The following is a 15,894-nucleotide window of genomic DNA, read 5'->3' on the forward strand; positions in this document are numbered from 1 at the left end:
GAATTTGCATTTGCTAAATATGCCAACTCTTTTTTGGCATTTTCTGCATACCTCAACATTTTTAGCCATGTTTGTGTACTCTTTTTGACTTCAGCTGTTTTGTTGGTAGACATGGATATTCATTCCCTTTTATTAATGGCTGTCAATCTGTTCTTACATTCTCTTTAATCGTTTAAAAAATAAGATTTTAATTCTTACATTCATTATTTTCTGCTCTATTATACATTGTGCACTTGTCATAAGTCTTGCTGGGTCACTGTCAACTAAACCCCTCACACCTGAATTAAAATGGTCTTGCATTTACTCATTTTGGTAACCGCGCTTGGATTTAAATCGAGATAACCTGATCCACTATGCTATTTAAGCAGAGTGAAGTGTAAATGAAATCTTTGTGCCCAGGTGGAAGTTGCACTTAAGGACTGGTCTCCTGCAGCTTCATGTTCCTAGAGTGTATACACTCAGTGGCCACTTCGCTGGGTTCAGAGTGGAACCTGATGTGGTCTTCTGCTGCTATAGCCCATACATTTCAAGGTTCAACATGTGTTCAGAGATGCTCTTCTGCACAACACTGTTGTAATGTGTGGTTATTTGAATTACTGTTACCTTCTGTCAGCTTGGACCATTCTCCTCTGCCCTCCCTCATTAACAAGGAATTTTTATCTACAGAACTGCCAGTCACTGGATATTAATTTTTCATACCATTCTCTGTAAACTTGTATAGAAACTGTTGTGCACAAAAATCCCAGGATATCGGCAATTTCTGAGATACTCAAACCACCTTGTCTGGCACCAGCAATCATTCCACGGTCAAGGTCAATTAGATCACATTTCTTCCCCATTGTGATGTTTGGTCTGAACACCAACTGAACCTCTTGACCATGTCTGCATGCTTTGATAAATTGAGTTGGTGCCACATGATTGGCTGATTAGATATTTGCATCTGTACTTAATAAAGTGGCCACTAAATGTATGCGCTTTGAATGTTTAATATTTCCCTTTCGGGAAGAGTTAAAGTCCTGCATTCATCCTTGGCTCCAGCTTTTCAAAGATGTGAAGCTCTAACTTTACTCTAATTCCCCCTGGAGATGCTTTATTGTTCTTTTGCAGAATTCATAGAATAAGGTTGTCATAATCACAAAATTACTCAAATGCAGTAATCCAAGTATATGTTGCCAATCGTAAAGAAGCCACCTACTTATACTCCTACTAACAACACTCACGTTTTCTGTGAGCAGTGCAAAATATACTTGTGACACTTAAATCGTATGGGTTCCCTGGTACTGATAACAATTTGTTAACCTTCACAAAGGCGGTTTCGTTGGCTAGATGAAATTTGATTGCCCCTTGGTGGCGGTCTGCCTGAGGCACAGACTATTTCATTTTCTGGAATTTCACTGAATTCAGGTGAAGGCTGCATCCATGGCTCTGGAATGCTGTTGATGTCTTTTATAGAATCGAATTGTGTGGTCCTTTGTTTTGTAACCTTGCTCCTTGGCCATGACTCCTTTGCAATTAATATTTAAGAATACATGTCCACAATCCCCTATCCGAAATCCTTGGGGCCAGTTGCATTTTGGAATTCAGAATTTTTCGGATTTCAGAAAATTGATAATTGATAATCAGTGCAGGTGGACTTTAGGACCCTAGGACCCAGGGGAAGCTCCAGACCTGCGTGCTCCCATATACTTTAAATCATTTCTATATTACTTATAATACCTAATACAATGTAAATGCCATGTAAATAGTTGTTATAATGTATTGTTTAGGGAATAATGACAAGAAAAAAAGTCTGTACATGCTCAAACAACGAGTGCTGGGGAGAGAATTTCCGGGTTTCCCGATCCGTGCTCTTTTACAACTACTGTTACAGTTTATTTATAGAGTAATATACTGATAAATGAAATAGTGGGATAATTATAGACCATAAATACACTAATACATTTTATTTCCAACGAAAACATTCAATAAAACAAAAATATACAGCTTCAAACGAACCGAATCAAACACATGGTAAATGACTTATTGGAATAAATGTAGAACGTAAATACTCTAGGACATATACAGGTTCAAGCTAAGCTAAATACGTACAGGTACCTGATGGGACAGGAACAGGATTCTCAAGTTATGAAGCAGCACTACGACAGATGGCATTTTCAAAGACTTAAAGTGTCATCTGTCTCATTAATATAGGTTTATGTCTAAGCAATCTCAGCGAACAGCAAATGCATGTGTAACCAGTACGAGCGCTGAGCCGCAACTGACGGCTGGCGGTCTCTGCTAGTGCTGCCACGTCACACCTGAGTGATGTCAGTTGTTGGCGCGCAAAACAAGCCTTGTTACGACACACTCTACACTCCACGAAAAAGACTTTGATTTTCGGAGCTTTTTGGATAAGGGATTGTGGACCTGTATTATCTTGTTTTACAAGTCAACATTCAATTGTTACAAGAGACAAAAAGTGTAATCATAAGTTTATAATAAATATTTAAACTATTCTCAACTGGAGGCTTCCCAGTTTATTTACAGACCTTGTCTTCTGTTTCATTTCTTTCTTTAGTCACCCATTGCATTGAATGCAGGAAAGATGTGTCCACACTGTATTTAAACTCTTTCTGAAGGGGTTTTATCGTTTACATAGTGTTCTGCCCATCTTTGATTCCAATAAGCCAATCAATCAATTTTAAAAGTGTTGAAGCTGACTCTAAGCAACACACACAAAATACTGGTAGAATGCAGCAGGCCAGACAGCATTCATAGGAAGAAGCACAGTCGACATTTCGGGCAGAGACCCTTCATCAGGACTAACTGAAAGAAGAGATAGTAAGAGATTTGAGAGGGGCAGGGGGAGATCCGAAATGATAGGAGAAAACAGGAGGGGGAGGGATAAAGCTAAGAGCTGGAAAGTTGATTGGTAAAAGGGATACAAGGCTGGAGAAGGGAGAGGATCATGGGACGGGAGGCCTAGGGAGAAAGAAAGGGAGAGGGGAGCACCAGAGGAAGATGGAGAGCAGGTAAGGAGTTATAGTGAGAGGGACAGAGGGGGAAAAAGAGAGAGAGGGGAAAAAAGGGGAAAAATAATAAGGGATGGGGTAAGAAGGGGACGGGGGGCATTAATGGAAATTAGAGAAGTCAATGTTCATGCCATCAGGTTGGAGGCTGCCCAGACAGAATACAAGGTGTTGTCCCTCCAACCTGAGTGTGGCTTCATCTTGACAGTAGAGGAGGCCGTAGATAAACATATCAGAATGGGAATGGGACGTGGAATTAATATGTGTGGCCACTGGAAGATCCTGCTTTCTCTGGCGGACAGAGCGTCTCCAATCTAATTGGATATTTACATGTTTGATTGCACCTTGTCCTTTCCCAAAGTATTCTTGGCTTGATTTTTAAGTCATGTATGTTTTAACAACAATTTTATTTTCAATGGATTGGTGGCAAGCTGGGATATTTGACTGGGATCACAGCAAGTTGTTACAGTACTTCAATCATCTCTTTCAAAGAAAGCTGCAGTTAAAGGAAATGCAGTGCATCCTCTGATGGAAGTTATAGAAAGTTCTCTCAATAAAAGCGGAATATTTTCTCCAGAGAATTGCAGTAAGGCTGCTACAGGATTGATCATGATTGTTGACCTTAGTTATTTTAGTAGTAGTGTGATCACCTGAAGAATTACTGGAGAATTATGTCATCAGTGAACCACAATATTGAATGCAGTATTGTAGTTCATTGTTATTAATGTATGATTAAATACTACCTTTTGATCTCAGTTGTTTAAATGGAATGCATGTCTGTCTTTGGTTGAATTTGCAGATCTTATTTAATCAACCCTTTATCCTTTAGGCCTGAGAAACTTGACATCGATATGATTATGAGTGTTGATTGCTTGAAAAATAAAATTCCAGTGACCGTATTCCAAAAAGCAACTTTCTCTGGGATTCGAGAAGGTGAGAACTTGGTTAAACTTGTGGTGAACTTTTTTGATCGGAGTTCTCCCTCTTGCCTTTTGAAGACAACTGTTATTAAGTAAATAACGTGAGCAATTCAGCTGTGATTCAGCTAATCATCCCCAGATCTGTGATTTTATGTAATTGGAGAGTGAGGAAACTTTTAGTTAATGTCTGGCTTTTACTTTGCCCCTTGTATTAGTTCATTTCCATATGTTAACTAATTTTTGTGACCAGAGTGGAAAATCTGCCAAATTGCCTTTATGTATGCTTTTCCTTTATCACTTCTTTTTGGTAACTACTTGCTTCCTTTGACAATAATTGACTTGTAAAAATTTTTTTACAGCTAGAAATGAGCTTCTTTACTTGCGTCTTAAAATATCAAGCTACCAGATACTGTTAAATAATGATCAGCATCAATTTACTTTTTTCCCCAGTACTGAAGAATGGAATGTATTATAGCTTATATGAACTTGTGGAACAAAGCAAAACGGGAAGGAATTTGGAGCCTCTGCTTAATAAACTAGAAGAGGATAAATTAGTGAGTTAATCCATTCAGTGAATGTATAATATATTGAAAACACATAGTTAAAATCATTTGACTAAGCTCATTTTAATTAGATAATTAATTTCAACCATGACTGCTTTTTGGTATTAAAGCTAAGAAAATTTTTTATTCTGGTGTTGAATTTTAATGCTGAGGCTGTCACAATTGTCCCAATGTTATTTTCTACATCCTATTTGTATTTTTGTGATCATTTTAGACTTAATATCTTTAACCATAGGTTTTTATAAAACCCTTGGATGATCGTGGATTTCTGATTTTATTTTCTCCCTCAGAGATGGCGGATAATGGTAAGCAATTGCTGAGTATTATATGGAACGATGTTATATTTTTTGTATTTAGGAAACTTAGAATTTTAGTACATTCATAACTCCTATTTTGAATGTACTTTTGTTTAAAACAGGACATCAAAACTCGAAGCCCAAATGTCTTCAAGCACTATTTTTATTTCCAGAGTCACGAATGAGTGGTGTTGGTAAGTGAAATCATTAAATTCAAATAAGTCCAGAAGTAATTTGCTGAAAATAAGTCTCAGTAAGTGCAAGAGATGCTTGTAAATCGTGGCATTTAATTAATATCATAGATGATATTTGTCTTTACATTTATTATTTCAATTTATTCTGTACCTTAATATTTAATTTATGTAATCTGTCTGTAGATTTTAACCCTTAAGTTATTATGTGTTATGTATATTAGAGTGCTTTACACCCTGGTTTGGAGAAATGCCTTGTTTGATGGTATACATGTATATAGTTAAATGGCAATAAACTTGATTTGACTTTCAGCATCTTGTTACAGAGTAGCTGGATGATCTAAAAATGGCAATTTTGTCCATTTTGGGCCAGAAGTGGAAATAGTTTTTGTAATAATGAGTATTCAGATCCTTGAAGTGCTCTTGTTTTAATTGAATTAATTCCATCTAACACTGAATGAGAAGCAATATTTCTAATCTTAATCTAGAATCAAAACGACTGCAGATACTGAAAGTCTGAAATAAAAATAGATAATGCTGCTGTACCTTGCAGGATGTGGAACATCTGTTGAGAGAAATGAGAGTTAATGTTCCAGGTCAATCAAAACTATGAAACATTGGGAGTCAAACACATTTTAAATTGCAGAGGACAAGAAAGGTTAGAGTGGATACCAGAGAAAATACATAATAGAATTGGTAGGGATACCTGCTGAAAGAGGGTGAGGAAAGTTTGTTGAAGCTTCTGCCTGGAAGAGATGAATGAAAGCAGACGAAATGTGCTGGGGCTATGACATACAAAGCATTGCAGATGCCAGAAACCTGACCAAGAGTGTTGGAAAACCTCATCTGATCAGGCAGCTCAGTGGGGAGAGGATAACTGGGTTAATGTAGAATTAGATCATTCAACAAAGCTAGTGAGTTCTGATAAAAGTTGATAAAACCTAGTTAACTGAAATTGTCATGTCCTGAGGACTGCTGTGTTGGCAAGTGCATAGCTGCTTTTCAGAACATCTCCATTCACTGTAAAGATGACTCAAATAATCTAGTTGATTTTTTTGCTTTAATTCTTTTCTCTGCTCCAATTTTAACCTTTGGCCTCCTACACTAACACAGCTTGACAATTGCTCCGAGTAGACACTCAACATTGATTTGAACAGTTTCACATTATCATTCTTTAAATTTTGTTTCCAAGAACTAATACTTCAATTCTGTTATTTTCTCTGAATAAATACTGTCTGATCTGGTGAATATTTTCAGCAATTTTTCAGCAATTTCTAGCAACTGTATTGTTTTATAAACATAAGAAAACCTGTAGATGCTGGAAATCCAATGCAGTACACGCAAAATTCTGGAGGAACTTGGCAGGCCAGGCAGCATCTATGGAAAAGGGTAATCAGTCGATGTTTTGAGCTGAGTCCCTTCATCAGGTCTGGAAAGGAAAGGGGAAGGAATCAGAGTACAAAAGTGGGTAGAGGGGAGGAAAAAGTACAGGGTGGTAGGTGATAGGCAGAATGGGGAGGGGTGGTGAAGAGCTGTGAAGTTGATGGTGAAAGAGATCAAGGGTTGGAGAAGGGGGTCTCTGATAGAGAGCAGAAGACCATGGAAGAAAGAAGGGGGAGGAGCACCAGGGAGAGGTAATAGACAGGTAAGGAGAAGAGGTGAGAAGGAAAGAGGAATGGGGAATGGTGAAGGTGGGGGGAAGGAAGTAATTACCGGAAGCTCAAGAAATCGATGTACATTCCATCAGGTTGGAGGCGACCCAGTTGGAATATAAGGTGTTGATCCTCCAACCTAAGTGTGGCCTCATCGTGACAGTAGAAGAGGCCATGGATTGGCATGTCAGCATGGGAAGTGGAATTAAAATGGTTGGCCACTGGGAAATCTCAGTTTGTGTGGCAGAAGGAACAAAGGTCCTTGTGGAATCGGTCTTTCAGTCTGCGTTGGGTCTCACAGGAGGCCACACCGGGAGCATTGGATACAGTAGATGACCCCAACACATTTGTAGGTGAAGTGTCACCTCACCTGGAAGGACTGTTTGAGGACCAATTTGTAGTGAGGGAGGTGGTGTAGGGGCCAGTGTGGCACTTGTTCCACTTGTAAGGATAGGTAACAGGTAGGAAATCAGTGCAGAGGGATGAGTGGATGAGTAGCATAGGAAGTGATCCTTGTGGAGGATGGGGGAAAGATGTGCTTGGTGTGTGGCGCGTGGCCAAATGATTAGGGTGTTGGACTAGCGATCTGAAGGTCGTGGGTTCAAACCTCAGCCGGGGCAGCATGTGTGTCCTTGAGCAAGGCACTTAACCACACAATGCTCCAGTCTACCCAGCTGAGAATGGGTACTGGCAAAAATGCTGGGGATTAACCTTGCGATAGACTGGCATCCTATCTGGTGGGGGAGGGACTCATACTCTCAGTCGCTTCACACCACGGAAACCGGCATAAGCACCAGCCTGATGGGCCACTAGGCTCGTGACAGACTTTAATGTGCTTGGTGGGATCCTGTTGGAGATGGTGGAAGTTGTGGAGAATTATGTACCAGTGGAGTGGTAGGTGAGGACAAGTGGAACCCTATCCCTGGTGTGATGGCAGGAGGATGGGGTGAGGGTAGATGTGTGCAAGATTGAAGAGATCTGGGTGAGGGCAGCATTAATGGAGAAAGGGCAAACCCTTTATTTGAAGGAGGACATCTCAGTTGTTCTGGAATGATGAACCTCATCCTGAGAGCAGATGCGGCGGAAGCTAAGGAACTGAGAGAAGTGTGTTGCTTTTTTTTACAGGGTACAGGGTGGGAAGAGGTATAGTCCAGATAGCTGTGAAAATCAGTGGGTTTATGAAAGATATAAGTAGATAGACTGTCTCCTGAGATGGAGACCGAGAGATTGAGAAAGTGCAGTAAGCATTGTTTTATATCTCACATTACTAGTATTTTTTTTGCTCTGTCTGCTTCTTTCATTTTCTTCTCTTTAAATTTTCAGACAAATAAGCTTGAATATCAAGCTTTTGTCACTCACTGAGTCAGCACCACCACTGCCTTTTATTCTCTCTGGAGATGCTTGTGGTAGGGTGGAAACCATTGATTCCCTCGAGCCTTTATGCCATTTCTGCAACTTAAAACCTACTGGACTTTTGTCTTGAATTTAACCTGAAATGTTCCTCTGTTTCTCTCTCCACTACCTGTTCTGCCGAGTATTTTCGGTATTTCTTGTTTTTATTTCAAGGCTTGATCATAGTACTGAGAATATTCCATCTCTCAGTAGGATTTGAGTATTTGTGTATTGTATTTTTTTTAAAGTACTGTAACAATTTACAAACAAATGCCATAACTCATTCTCAAAAAAATTTGTTCATAAATTAGTTTTCTCAATATCTGACTTGTATTTTATCAACTAAGTCTATGCCTGGTTTACTAAGCTGGTGGTTGTTTGTGTTCTTTTGTAGAAAGCATTAAGGGAAATACTAAGTGTATCCCAACTGTACACAATGATCCAGAGGCAGTACCCCAGCTGTCAAAGATTATACCTGCAATACACTTTGCTCTGGATAAAATTCGGAAGGAACTGCCCTGTAGCTTACAGAAAGCAACCATAGATGCAGCATTTAAAAATAATTTAACTGATTACCTGAAGAATTCACTGCAAAAGGCGGCTTTTGCTGAAAACGGGAAACTTCCTCAATTTACTATTCCTGCTTATGAGGAGAAACGATTCTCTTCGTTCCAGCAGAAGAGATCAAATTTATCAAGAATCTTGCGTTCTTATATTTTTTTCCCTCATCGTTATCAGTTTGATGTTTTTAAAGCTGTGGAGATGTTAAACCAGTATCCTAATCCTAATATGGAAATGCTTGATCCTCCTGTGTTGGCTGAAGAGGAGCAGAAATTTGATCCTGTACCAGAGATTATTGCTCAGGAACTGGGGAGCCCTCAAATAAACATTGCAGTGGACAGTAATGTCCTTTTGCCTTCTGATAATATAGCTGATCATGATCCTGATAAAATCCGAGAGCTTATTGACTTGATTTATAGCAGGAAAAGGCTTGGGCCAGGGGAGGCTGCTGCAATGAATATTGAAAAGCTTGCACACTGTATATCTGACAAAGATGATCTTGGATTGAAAAGAAAGTTGGAATTTGTTTCTGAGAGGAGCCACAAGCAAATGAAGATTACTGAAGGTAATACAATTGCACTGTAAATTAATATAATAAACTTTATGGTATACTGAAAATGGTATGCCTAATGTAATGGTTATTTTAGCTTTTGGCCAAGAACTTTGAATATAACCTAAATAGAAACAAAGAAAAACCTACAGCACAATACAGGCCCTTTGGCCCACAATGCTGTGCTGAACATGTACATACTTCAGAAATTACGTAGGATTACCCATAGCCCTCCTTTTCTAAACTCCATGTACTTATCCAGGAATCTCTTTTTAAAAAAAAAACCCTATTTTATCTCCCTCCACCACTGTCGCTGGCAGCCTATCCACGCACTCACCACTCTGTGTTTTAAGAAAACAACAACTTGCCCTCTGTACCTACTTCCAAGCACCTTAAAACTGCCCTCTCTTGTTAGCCATTTCAGCCAACGGGAAAAAGCCTCTGACAATCCACATGATCAGTCCCTTTCATCATCTTATACACCTCTATCAGGTCACCTCTCATCCTCTGTCGCTCCAAGGAGAAAAGGCCAAGTTCACTCAACCTATTCTCATAAGGCATGCTTCCCAATCCAGGCAACATCCTTGTAAATCTCCTCTGCATCCTTCCTACAGTTTCCACATCCTTCCTGCAGTTAGGTGACCAGAATTGAGCACAGTACTCCAAGTGGGGTCTGACCAGGGTCCGATACAGCGGTAACATTACCTCTCGGCTCTTGAACTCAATCCCATGGTTGTTGAAGGCCAATGCACCGTAAGTCTTCTTAACCACAGAGTCAACCTGTGCAGCTGCTTTGAGTCTCCTATGGACTCGGACCCCAAGATCCCTCTGATCCTCCACACTGCCAAGAGCTTACCATTAATACTATATTTTGCCATCATATTTGACCTACCAAAATGAACCATCTCACACTTAACTGGCTTGAACTCCATCTGCCACTTCTCAGCCCAGTTTTCTTTCTATCAATGTCCTGCTGTAACCTCTGACAGCCCTCCACATTATCCACCACACCACAACCTTTCCGTCATCAGCAAATTTACTAATCCATCCCTTCACTTCCTCCTCCAGGTCACGTATAAAAATCATGAAGAGAAGGGTTCCCAGAACAGATCCCTGAGGTACACCACTGGTCCCCAACCTCCATGCAGAATATGACCTGTCTGCAACCACTGTTTGCCTTTTGTGGACCAGCAAATTCTGAATCCACAAAGCAAGGTCTTCTTGGACCCCATGCCTCCTTACCTTCTCAATAAGCCTCGCATGGGGTACCTTATCAAATGCCTTGCTGAAATCCATATATACTACATCTACTGCTCTACCTTCATCAATGTGTTTAGTCACATCCTCAAAAAAATTCAATCACGCTCGTAAGGCACAACCTGCCTTTGACAAAGCCCTGCCTACTATTCCTCATCATATTATGCCTCTCCAAATGCTCGTAAATCCTGCCTCTCAGGATCTTCTCCATCAACTTACCAACCACTGAAGTAAGACTCACTGGTCTTTAATTTCCTGGGCTATCTCAACTCCCATTCTTGAATAAAGGAACGACATCTGCAATCCTCCGGAACCTTTCCCATCCCCATTGATGATGCAAAGATCATTGCCAGAGGCTCAGCAATTTCCTCCCTTGCCTCCACAGTAGCCTGGGGTATACCTTGTCTGGTCCCAGTGACTTATCCAACATGATGTTTTACAAAAGCTCCAGCACATCCTCTTTCTTAATGTCTATATGCTCAAGCTTTTCAGTCCGCTGTAAGTCATCCCTACAATTGCCAAGGTCCTTTTCTGTAGTGGATACTGTATTCATTAAGTGCCTCTGCTACCACCTCTGGTTCCATACACACTTTTCCACTGTCACACTTGATTGGTCCTATTCTTTCATGTCTTGTTCTCTTACTCTTCACATACTTGTGGAATGCCTTGGGGTTTTCCTTAATCCTGCTCGCCAAGGCCGTTTCATAGCCCCTTCTGGCTCTCATAATTTCATTCTTAAGCTCCTTCCTGCTAGCCTTATAATTTTTTAGATCTCTATCATTACTTAGTTTTTTGAACCTTTCGTAAGCTCTTCTTTCTTGACTAGATTTTCAACAGCCCTTGTTCACCATGGTTCCTGTACCCTACCACCCTTTCCCTGTCTCATTGGAACGTACCTATGCAGAACACCATGCAAATATCCCCTGAGCATTTACCACATTTCTGCTGTATGTTTCCCTGAGAAAATCTGTTCCCAATTTATGCTTTCAAGTTCCTCTCTGATAGCTTCATATTTCCCCTTACTCCAATTAAACACTTTCCTAAGTTGTCTGTTCCTATCCCTCTCCAATGCCATGGTAAAGGAGATAGAATTGTTATCACTATGTCCAAAATGCTCTCCCGCTGAGAGACCTGACACCTGACCAGGTCCATTTCCCAATACCAGATTAAGTACAGCTTCTCCTCTTGAAGGCTTATCTCAATGTTGTGTCAGGAAACATTCCTGAACACACCTAACAAACTCCACTCCATCTAAACCCCTTGCTCTAGGGAGATGCCAATCAACATTGGGGAAATTAAAATCTCCCACCACAGCAACCCTGTTATTATTGCTCCTTTCCAGAATCTATCTTCTCTGTCTGGTCCTCGATGCCCTGTTACTATTGGGTTGTCTGTTTTTAAAAAAAAACACCACCCAGTAAAGTTATTGACCCCTTCCTGTTCCTAACTTCCAACCACAGACTCAGTAGACAATCCCTCCATGATTTCCTCCTTTTCTGCAGCCGTGTCACTATCTCTGATCAGCAGTGTCACACCCCCACCTCTTTTGCCTCCCTCCCTGTCCTTTCTGAAACACCTAAAGCCTGGCGCTGTAATTAGCCAATCCTGCCCCTGAGCCATCCAAGTCTCTGTAATGGCCACAACATCAGAGCTCCAAGTACTGATCCACGATCTAAGCTCATCCACTTTGTTCATGATACTCCTTGCATTAAAATAGATGCCTCTCAAACCATCAGTCTGAGCATATCCCTTCTCTGTCACCTGCCTATCCTCCCTCTCACTGTCTACAAGCTTTATTGATTTGTGAGCCAACTGCCCCTTCCTCCATCTCTTCAGTTTTGTTCCCAACCCCCAGCCATTCTAGTTTAAACTCTCCCCAATAGCCTTAGCAAACTTCCCTGCCAGTATATTGGTCGCCCTCGGATTCAAATGCAACCCGTTCTTTTTGTATAGGTCATGCCTGCTCCAAAAGAGGTCCCGATGATCCGGAAATCTGAAACACCTGCCCCCTGCTCCAATCCCTCAGCCAGGCATTTATCCTCCACCTCACTATTCCTATACTCACTATCGCATGGCACAGGCTGTAATCCCGAGATTACTATCTTTGAGACCCTGCTTCTCAACTTCCTTCTTAACTCCCTGTAGTCTGTTTTCTGGGCTTCCTCTCTTTTCCTACCTATGTCGTTGGTACCAATCTGTACCACAACCTCTGGTTGTTCACCTTCCCACCTCAGGATATCATGGATATAGTCAGAAACATCCCGGAACCTGGCACCTGGGAGGCAAACTACCATCCGTGTTTCTTTCCTGCGTCCACAGAATCGCTTGTCTGACCCCCTAACTGTAGAGTCTCCTATCACTGCTGCCATCCTCTTCCTTTTCCTACCCTTCTGAGCCACAGGGCCAGACTCTGTGCCAGAGGCACGACCACTGTTGCTTCCCCCAGGTAGGTCATTCTCCCCCACCCCCCCCAACAGTACTCAAACAGGAGTACTTATTGTTAAGGGAGACAGTCACAGGGTTACTCTCTAATATCTGACTCTTGCCCTTCCCTGTCCTGACTTTTACCCACTTATCTGTCTCCCAAGGCCCCAGTGTGACTACTTGCCTCTGGCTCCTCTCTTGTCACTTCCTTACTTTCCCTGAATGGGAAAGTCAGCACATATCTATAGAAGTTTGCCAAAGTTTTCAATGAATGGAATGTAAATGATGGTCTTAAAGGATTTTGTGAAATAATGTACCCTGTAGATGAGGAGAAGGTGGTTCTTGGGTCTTCAGTAGTTGTGGGTTAATGGTCCATGTATGTACCAAGGCTACATTTTGAGGACAATGGCAAAGTGAAAAATGACAGAAATGCTGTTGACATTTTGGGTCCATAACCCTTTGTCACACCTGAAATATTCTTTTTTGTTTACTGCCGATGGTATTTGACTTGTGAGTATTTTCATGTTTTCACACTGTTTAGTTTTTTAATTTTATGAGCAAAATTAAAGTGCATTTTGGAAAGGGATGAAGGAGTTCTGTATCTGCTTTGCACTTTTTAACCTGAATGCATTAATGCCTCATGCTGGATCTTTTACAATTTATGTGATTGATAAAACAGTGGTGTGATAAAACTGGAATAAGGAAATGTTCGTTGTATCATTGTGGATGTTGTTCAAAAGGATAGCTTTCAACTTGAGACAAAAGAGACTGCAGGTGCTGGAATCGGAATCTGAAAACAATGTGGGAAGATGACTGTGTAAAGTACCATCTATGGAGGCAGAAGATGAGTTATCATTTTGAGTTGAGATCCCGCACAGGGTCTCAAGGTCTAAGTTCAAAGTAAAATATATTAGCAGAGTACATACATATCACCACATACAGCCCCGAAATTCTTTTTCTGCGGGTATACTTAGCAAATCTATAGAAAAGCAACATCAGGAACTGTTAATTGTAAACAAATGTGCAAATGCAGTTATAAATATATAGCAATAAATAATGAGCATGAAATAATACAACAGTACAACAGTCTTTAAATGAGTGTAGCTATCCTTTTTGTTCAAAAGCCTGATGGTCGAGGGGGAGTAACTTTTCTTACCTGGTGGTGCAAGTCCTGAGGCACCTGTACCTTCTACCTGATGGCAGCAGCGAAAAAAGAACATGCCCTGTGTGGTGAAGATCTTTGATTGAAGCTGCTTTTCTACAGCAACTTTTCATGTAGATGTACTCGATGGTTGTACCTGTGATGTACTGGGCTGAATCCACTACCTTTTGTAGGATTTTCCACTTAAAGGCATTGGTGTTCCCATACATGCCAGAATGTAGCCAGTCAGCACACATCTATCGAAGTTTGCCAAGGTTTTCAATGACATGCCGAACCTCCACAGGCCCCTGAGGAAGTCAAGGCACTGGCATGCTTTCTTCGCAATAATGTTTATATGATTGATCCTTGACAGGTCCTCTGAGAGAGTGACACACAGGAATTTTAAGTTACTGACCCTCTCCACCTCTGATCCTTCAATGAGGACTGACTGGGGGACCTCTGGTTTCCCTCTTCTGAAGTCTGCAATCAGTTCCTTGGGCTTGGGGTGACATTGAGTGAAAGGTAGTTGTTGTTACACCACTCAGCCAAATTTTCAGTCTCCCTCCTGTATGCATCTGTTTGTTCACTGGGAGCTGAGTACCTAGCCTCTAACCAAATAATCTGCTCATAGTTTTTAAGTTGGTATAATTGGTACATAGATATTGTTGCTGTCCGTTTGTGTGGCACAGATGTTAATTGCCACTTTATCAGCTAAAGTCTAAGGAATTGCAAATGAGACTAAAGATGAACCTTAGAAGTAAGAGTAGGCTCATGCATGTTTTGCCAATGTGAATCTGCAGCTAATGCTTTGTCAGTTCCACTTTCCTTCAATATCTCAAAACCCTTTTGTCCTTTAGATGACAAAGGTGTTCGTCATTGTAAAGTGGTAATTGGTATTAACTTTGGGATTTTTGCATAAATCTAGTTTAACATAGAACTCATTGAGAATCGATCACTTTCATTGAATATGATCTTTCTGTGAAACACCATGGAAATGTTGCACAAGGCCGAGATAAATTTTCAGCTGTGCTGTGCTGTAAGTTTATAAAATACTTTTTCAAGTAGCTGTATTGTTATTACATTAAAATGTAATGGAGTTGCAAATAGCTCTTTAAACTTGATATTTTAGTTCATGCTTTAATTTTTTTTTGTTCTTGTCAAATCTTTCAAAAGTTTAATAAAATTATTTTCCTCACTTAATTGTGTAAATCCTTTAATGTGATTGGCTGTTTACGACCAGCAGTTCTGGTAGAAAAGAGCCAATGTTAAGAGTACTCCATACCGCTAGATCTTTTCATGCCATTAGCAAGCATTATTGATTCACTATTGGTCATTGGTGTCATGAGAACCGCTTCGAGGTGAATGGTCCATGCTGGGTTGAGCATCAAACTAGCAACTCGTCTTGTAAAAACCAGGCAGTTGCTAAGGAAACAGTAAAAAATGCCGCCCGATGCGCCACAAGGCATGAAAAGGAACAACAACTGGGTGCAAACTTCAGGCCACTTTATTAAAAACAAATATCCACAGCTTTTGAGTTGGAGAAATCCAAAGATTTGCATCTGTCAGTTATGAAGTTCTTCCTTTTCTCAATACTATTCAATTGTTTTTCTGAGAGCACCCATGTTCTGGACTTTCCAATTGATAAAAACAGCCTCTTGACAACCAGCACGTTAATCCTAAAACCTTGTCCAAGGGGATCACTCCCCCAGAGATTATAGGCCAAAATCATCTCCTCGCCAGGATTCAGTCTAGTAATTTGTATCTTTGCATTTTCTGAATCTTGTTCATTTAATACCTATTTAATGAAGGTATTTTAGTATTTAGTATTTGGATTTAAACAAATAAATTGCATTAAAAACACACATACTTCTCGTGTTTTTGCTTAAACAATTCAATATTTGACTTCAAGTTAGAGGTTGCCAGTGTCATTTAGTTAAAT

The 15,894-nt window shown here is 40.5% G+C and overlaps 1 protein-coding gene across 2 annotated transcripts in view; it reads left to right on the forward strand.

Annotated features, from left to right (window-relative positions):
* Positions 1-15,894, forward strand: part of LOC134356857 (protein TASOR-like) — a 57,484-nt gene that overhangs the window by 23,809 nt on the left and 17,781 nt on the right. For both annotated transcript variants that reach the window (XR_010020450.1, XM_063068064.1), the window contains exons 10-14: positions 3,838-3,941; positions 4,379-4,482; positions 4,727-4,796; positions 4,910-4,981; positions 8,417-9,148. Coding sequence is in view for 1 of the 2 variants with exons in the window: in XM_063068064.1 (XP_062924134.1) it covers positions 3,838-3,941; positions 4,379-4,482; positions 4,727-4,796; positions 4,910-4,981; positions 8,417-9,148 (1,082 nt within the window). In the remaining variant the exon portion in view is untranslated. The remainder of the gene's footprint in view (positions 1-3,837; positions 3,942-4,378; positions 4,483-4,726; positions 4,797-4,909; positions 4,982-8,416; positions 9,149-15,894) is intronic.

Source organism: Mobula hypostoma, chromosome 15 (genome assembly GCF_963921235.1).
Source record: "Mobula hypostoma chromosome 15, sMobHyp1.1, whole genome shotgun sequence".
In the NCBI taxonomy this organism is placed as follows: domain Eukaryota; kingdom Metazoa; phylum Chordata; class Chondrichthyes; order Myliobatiformes; family Myliobatidae; genus Mobula; species Mobula hypostoma.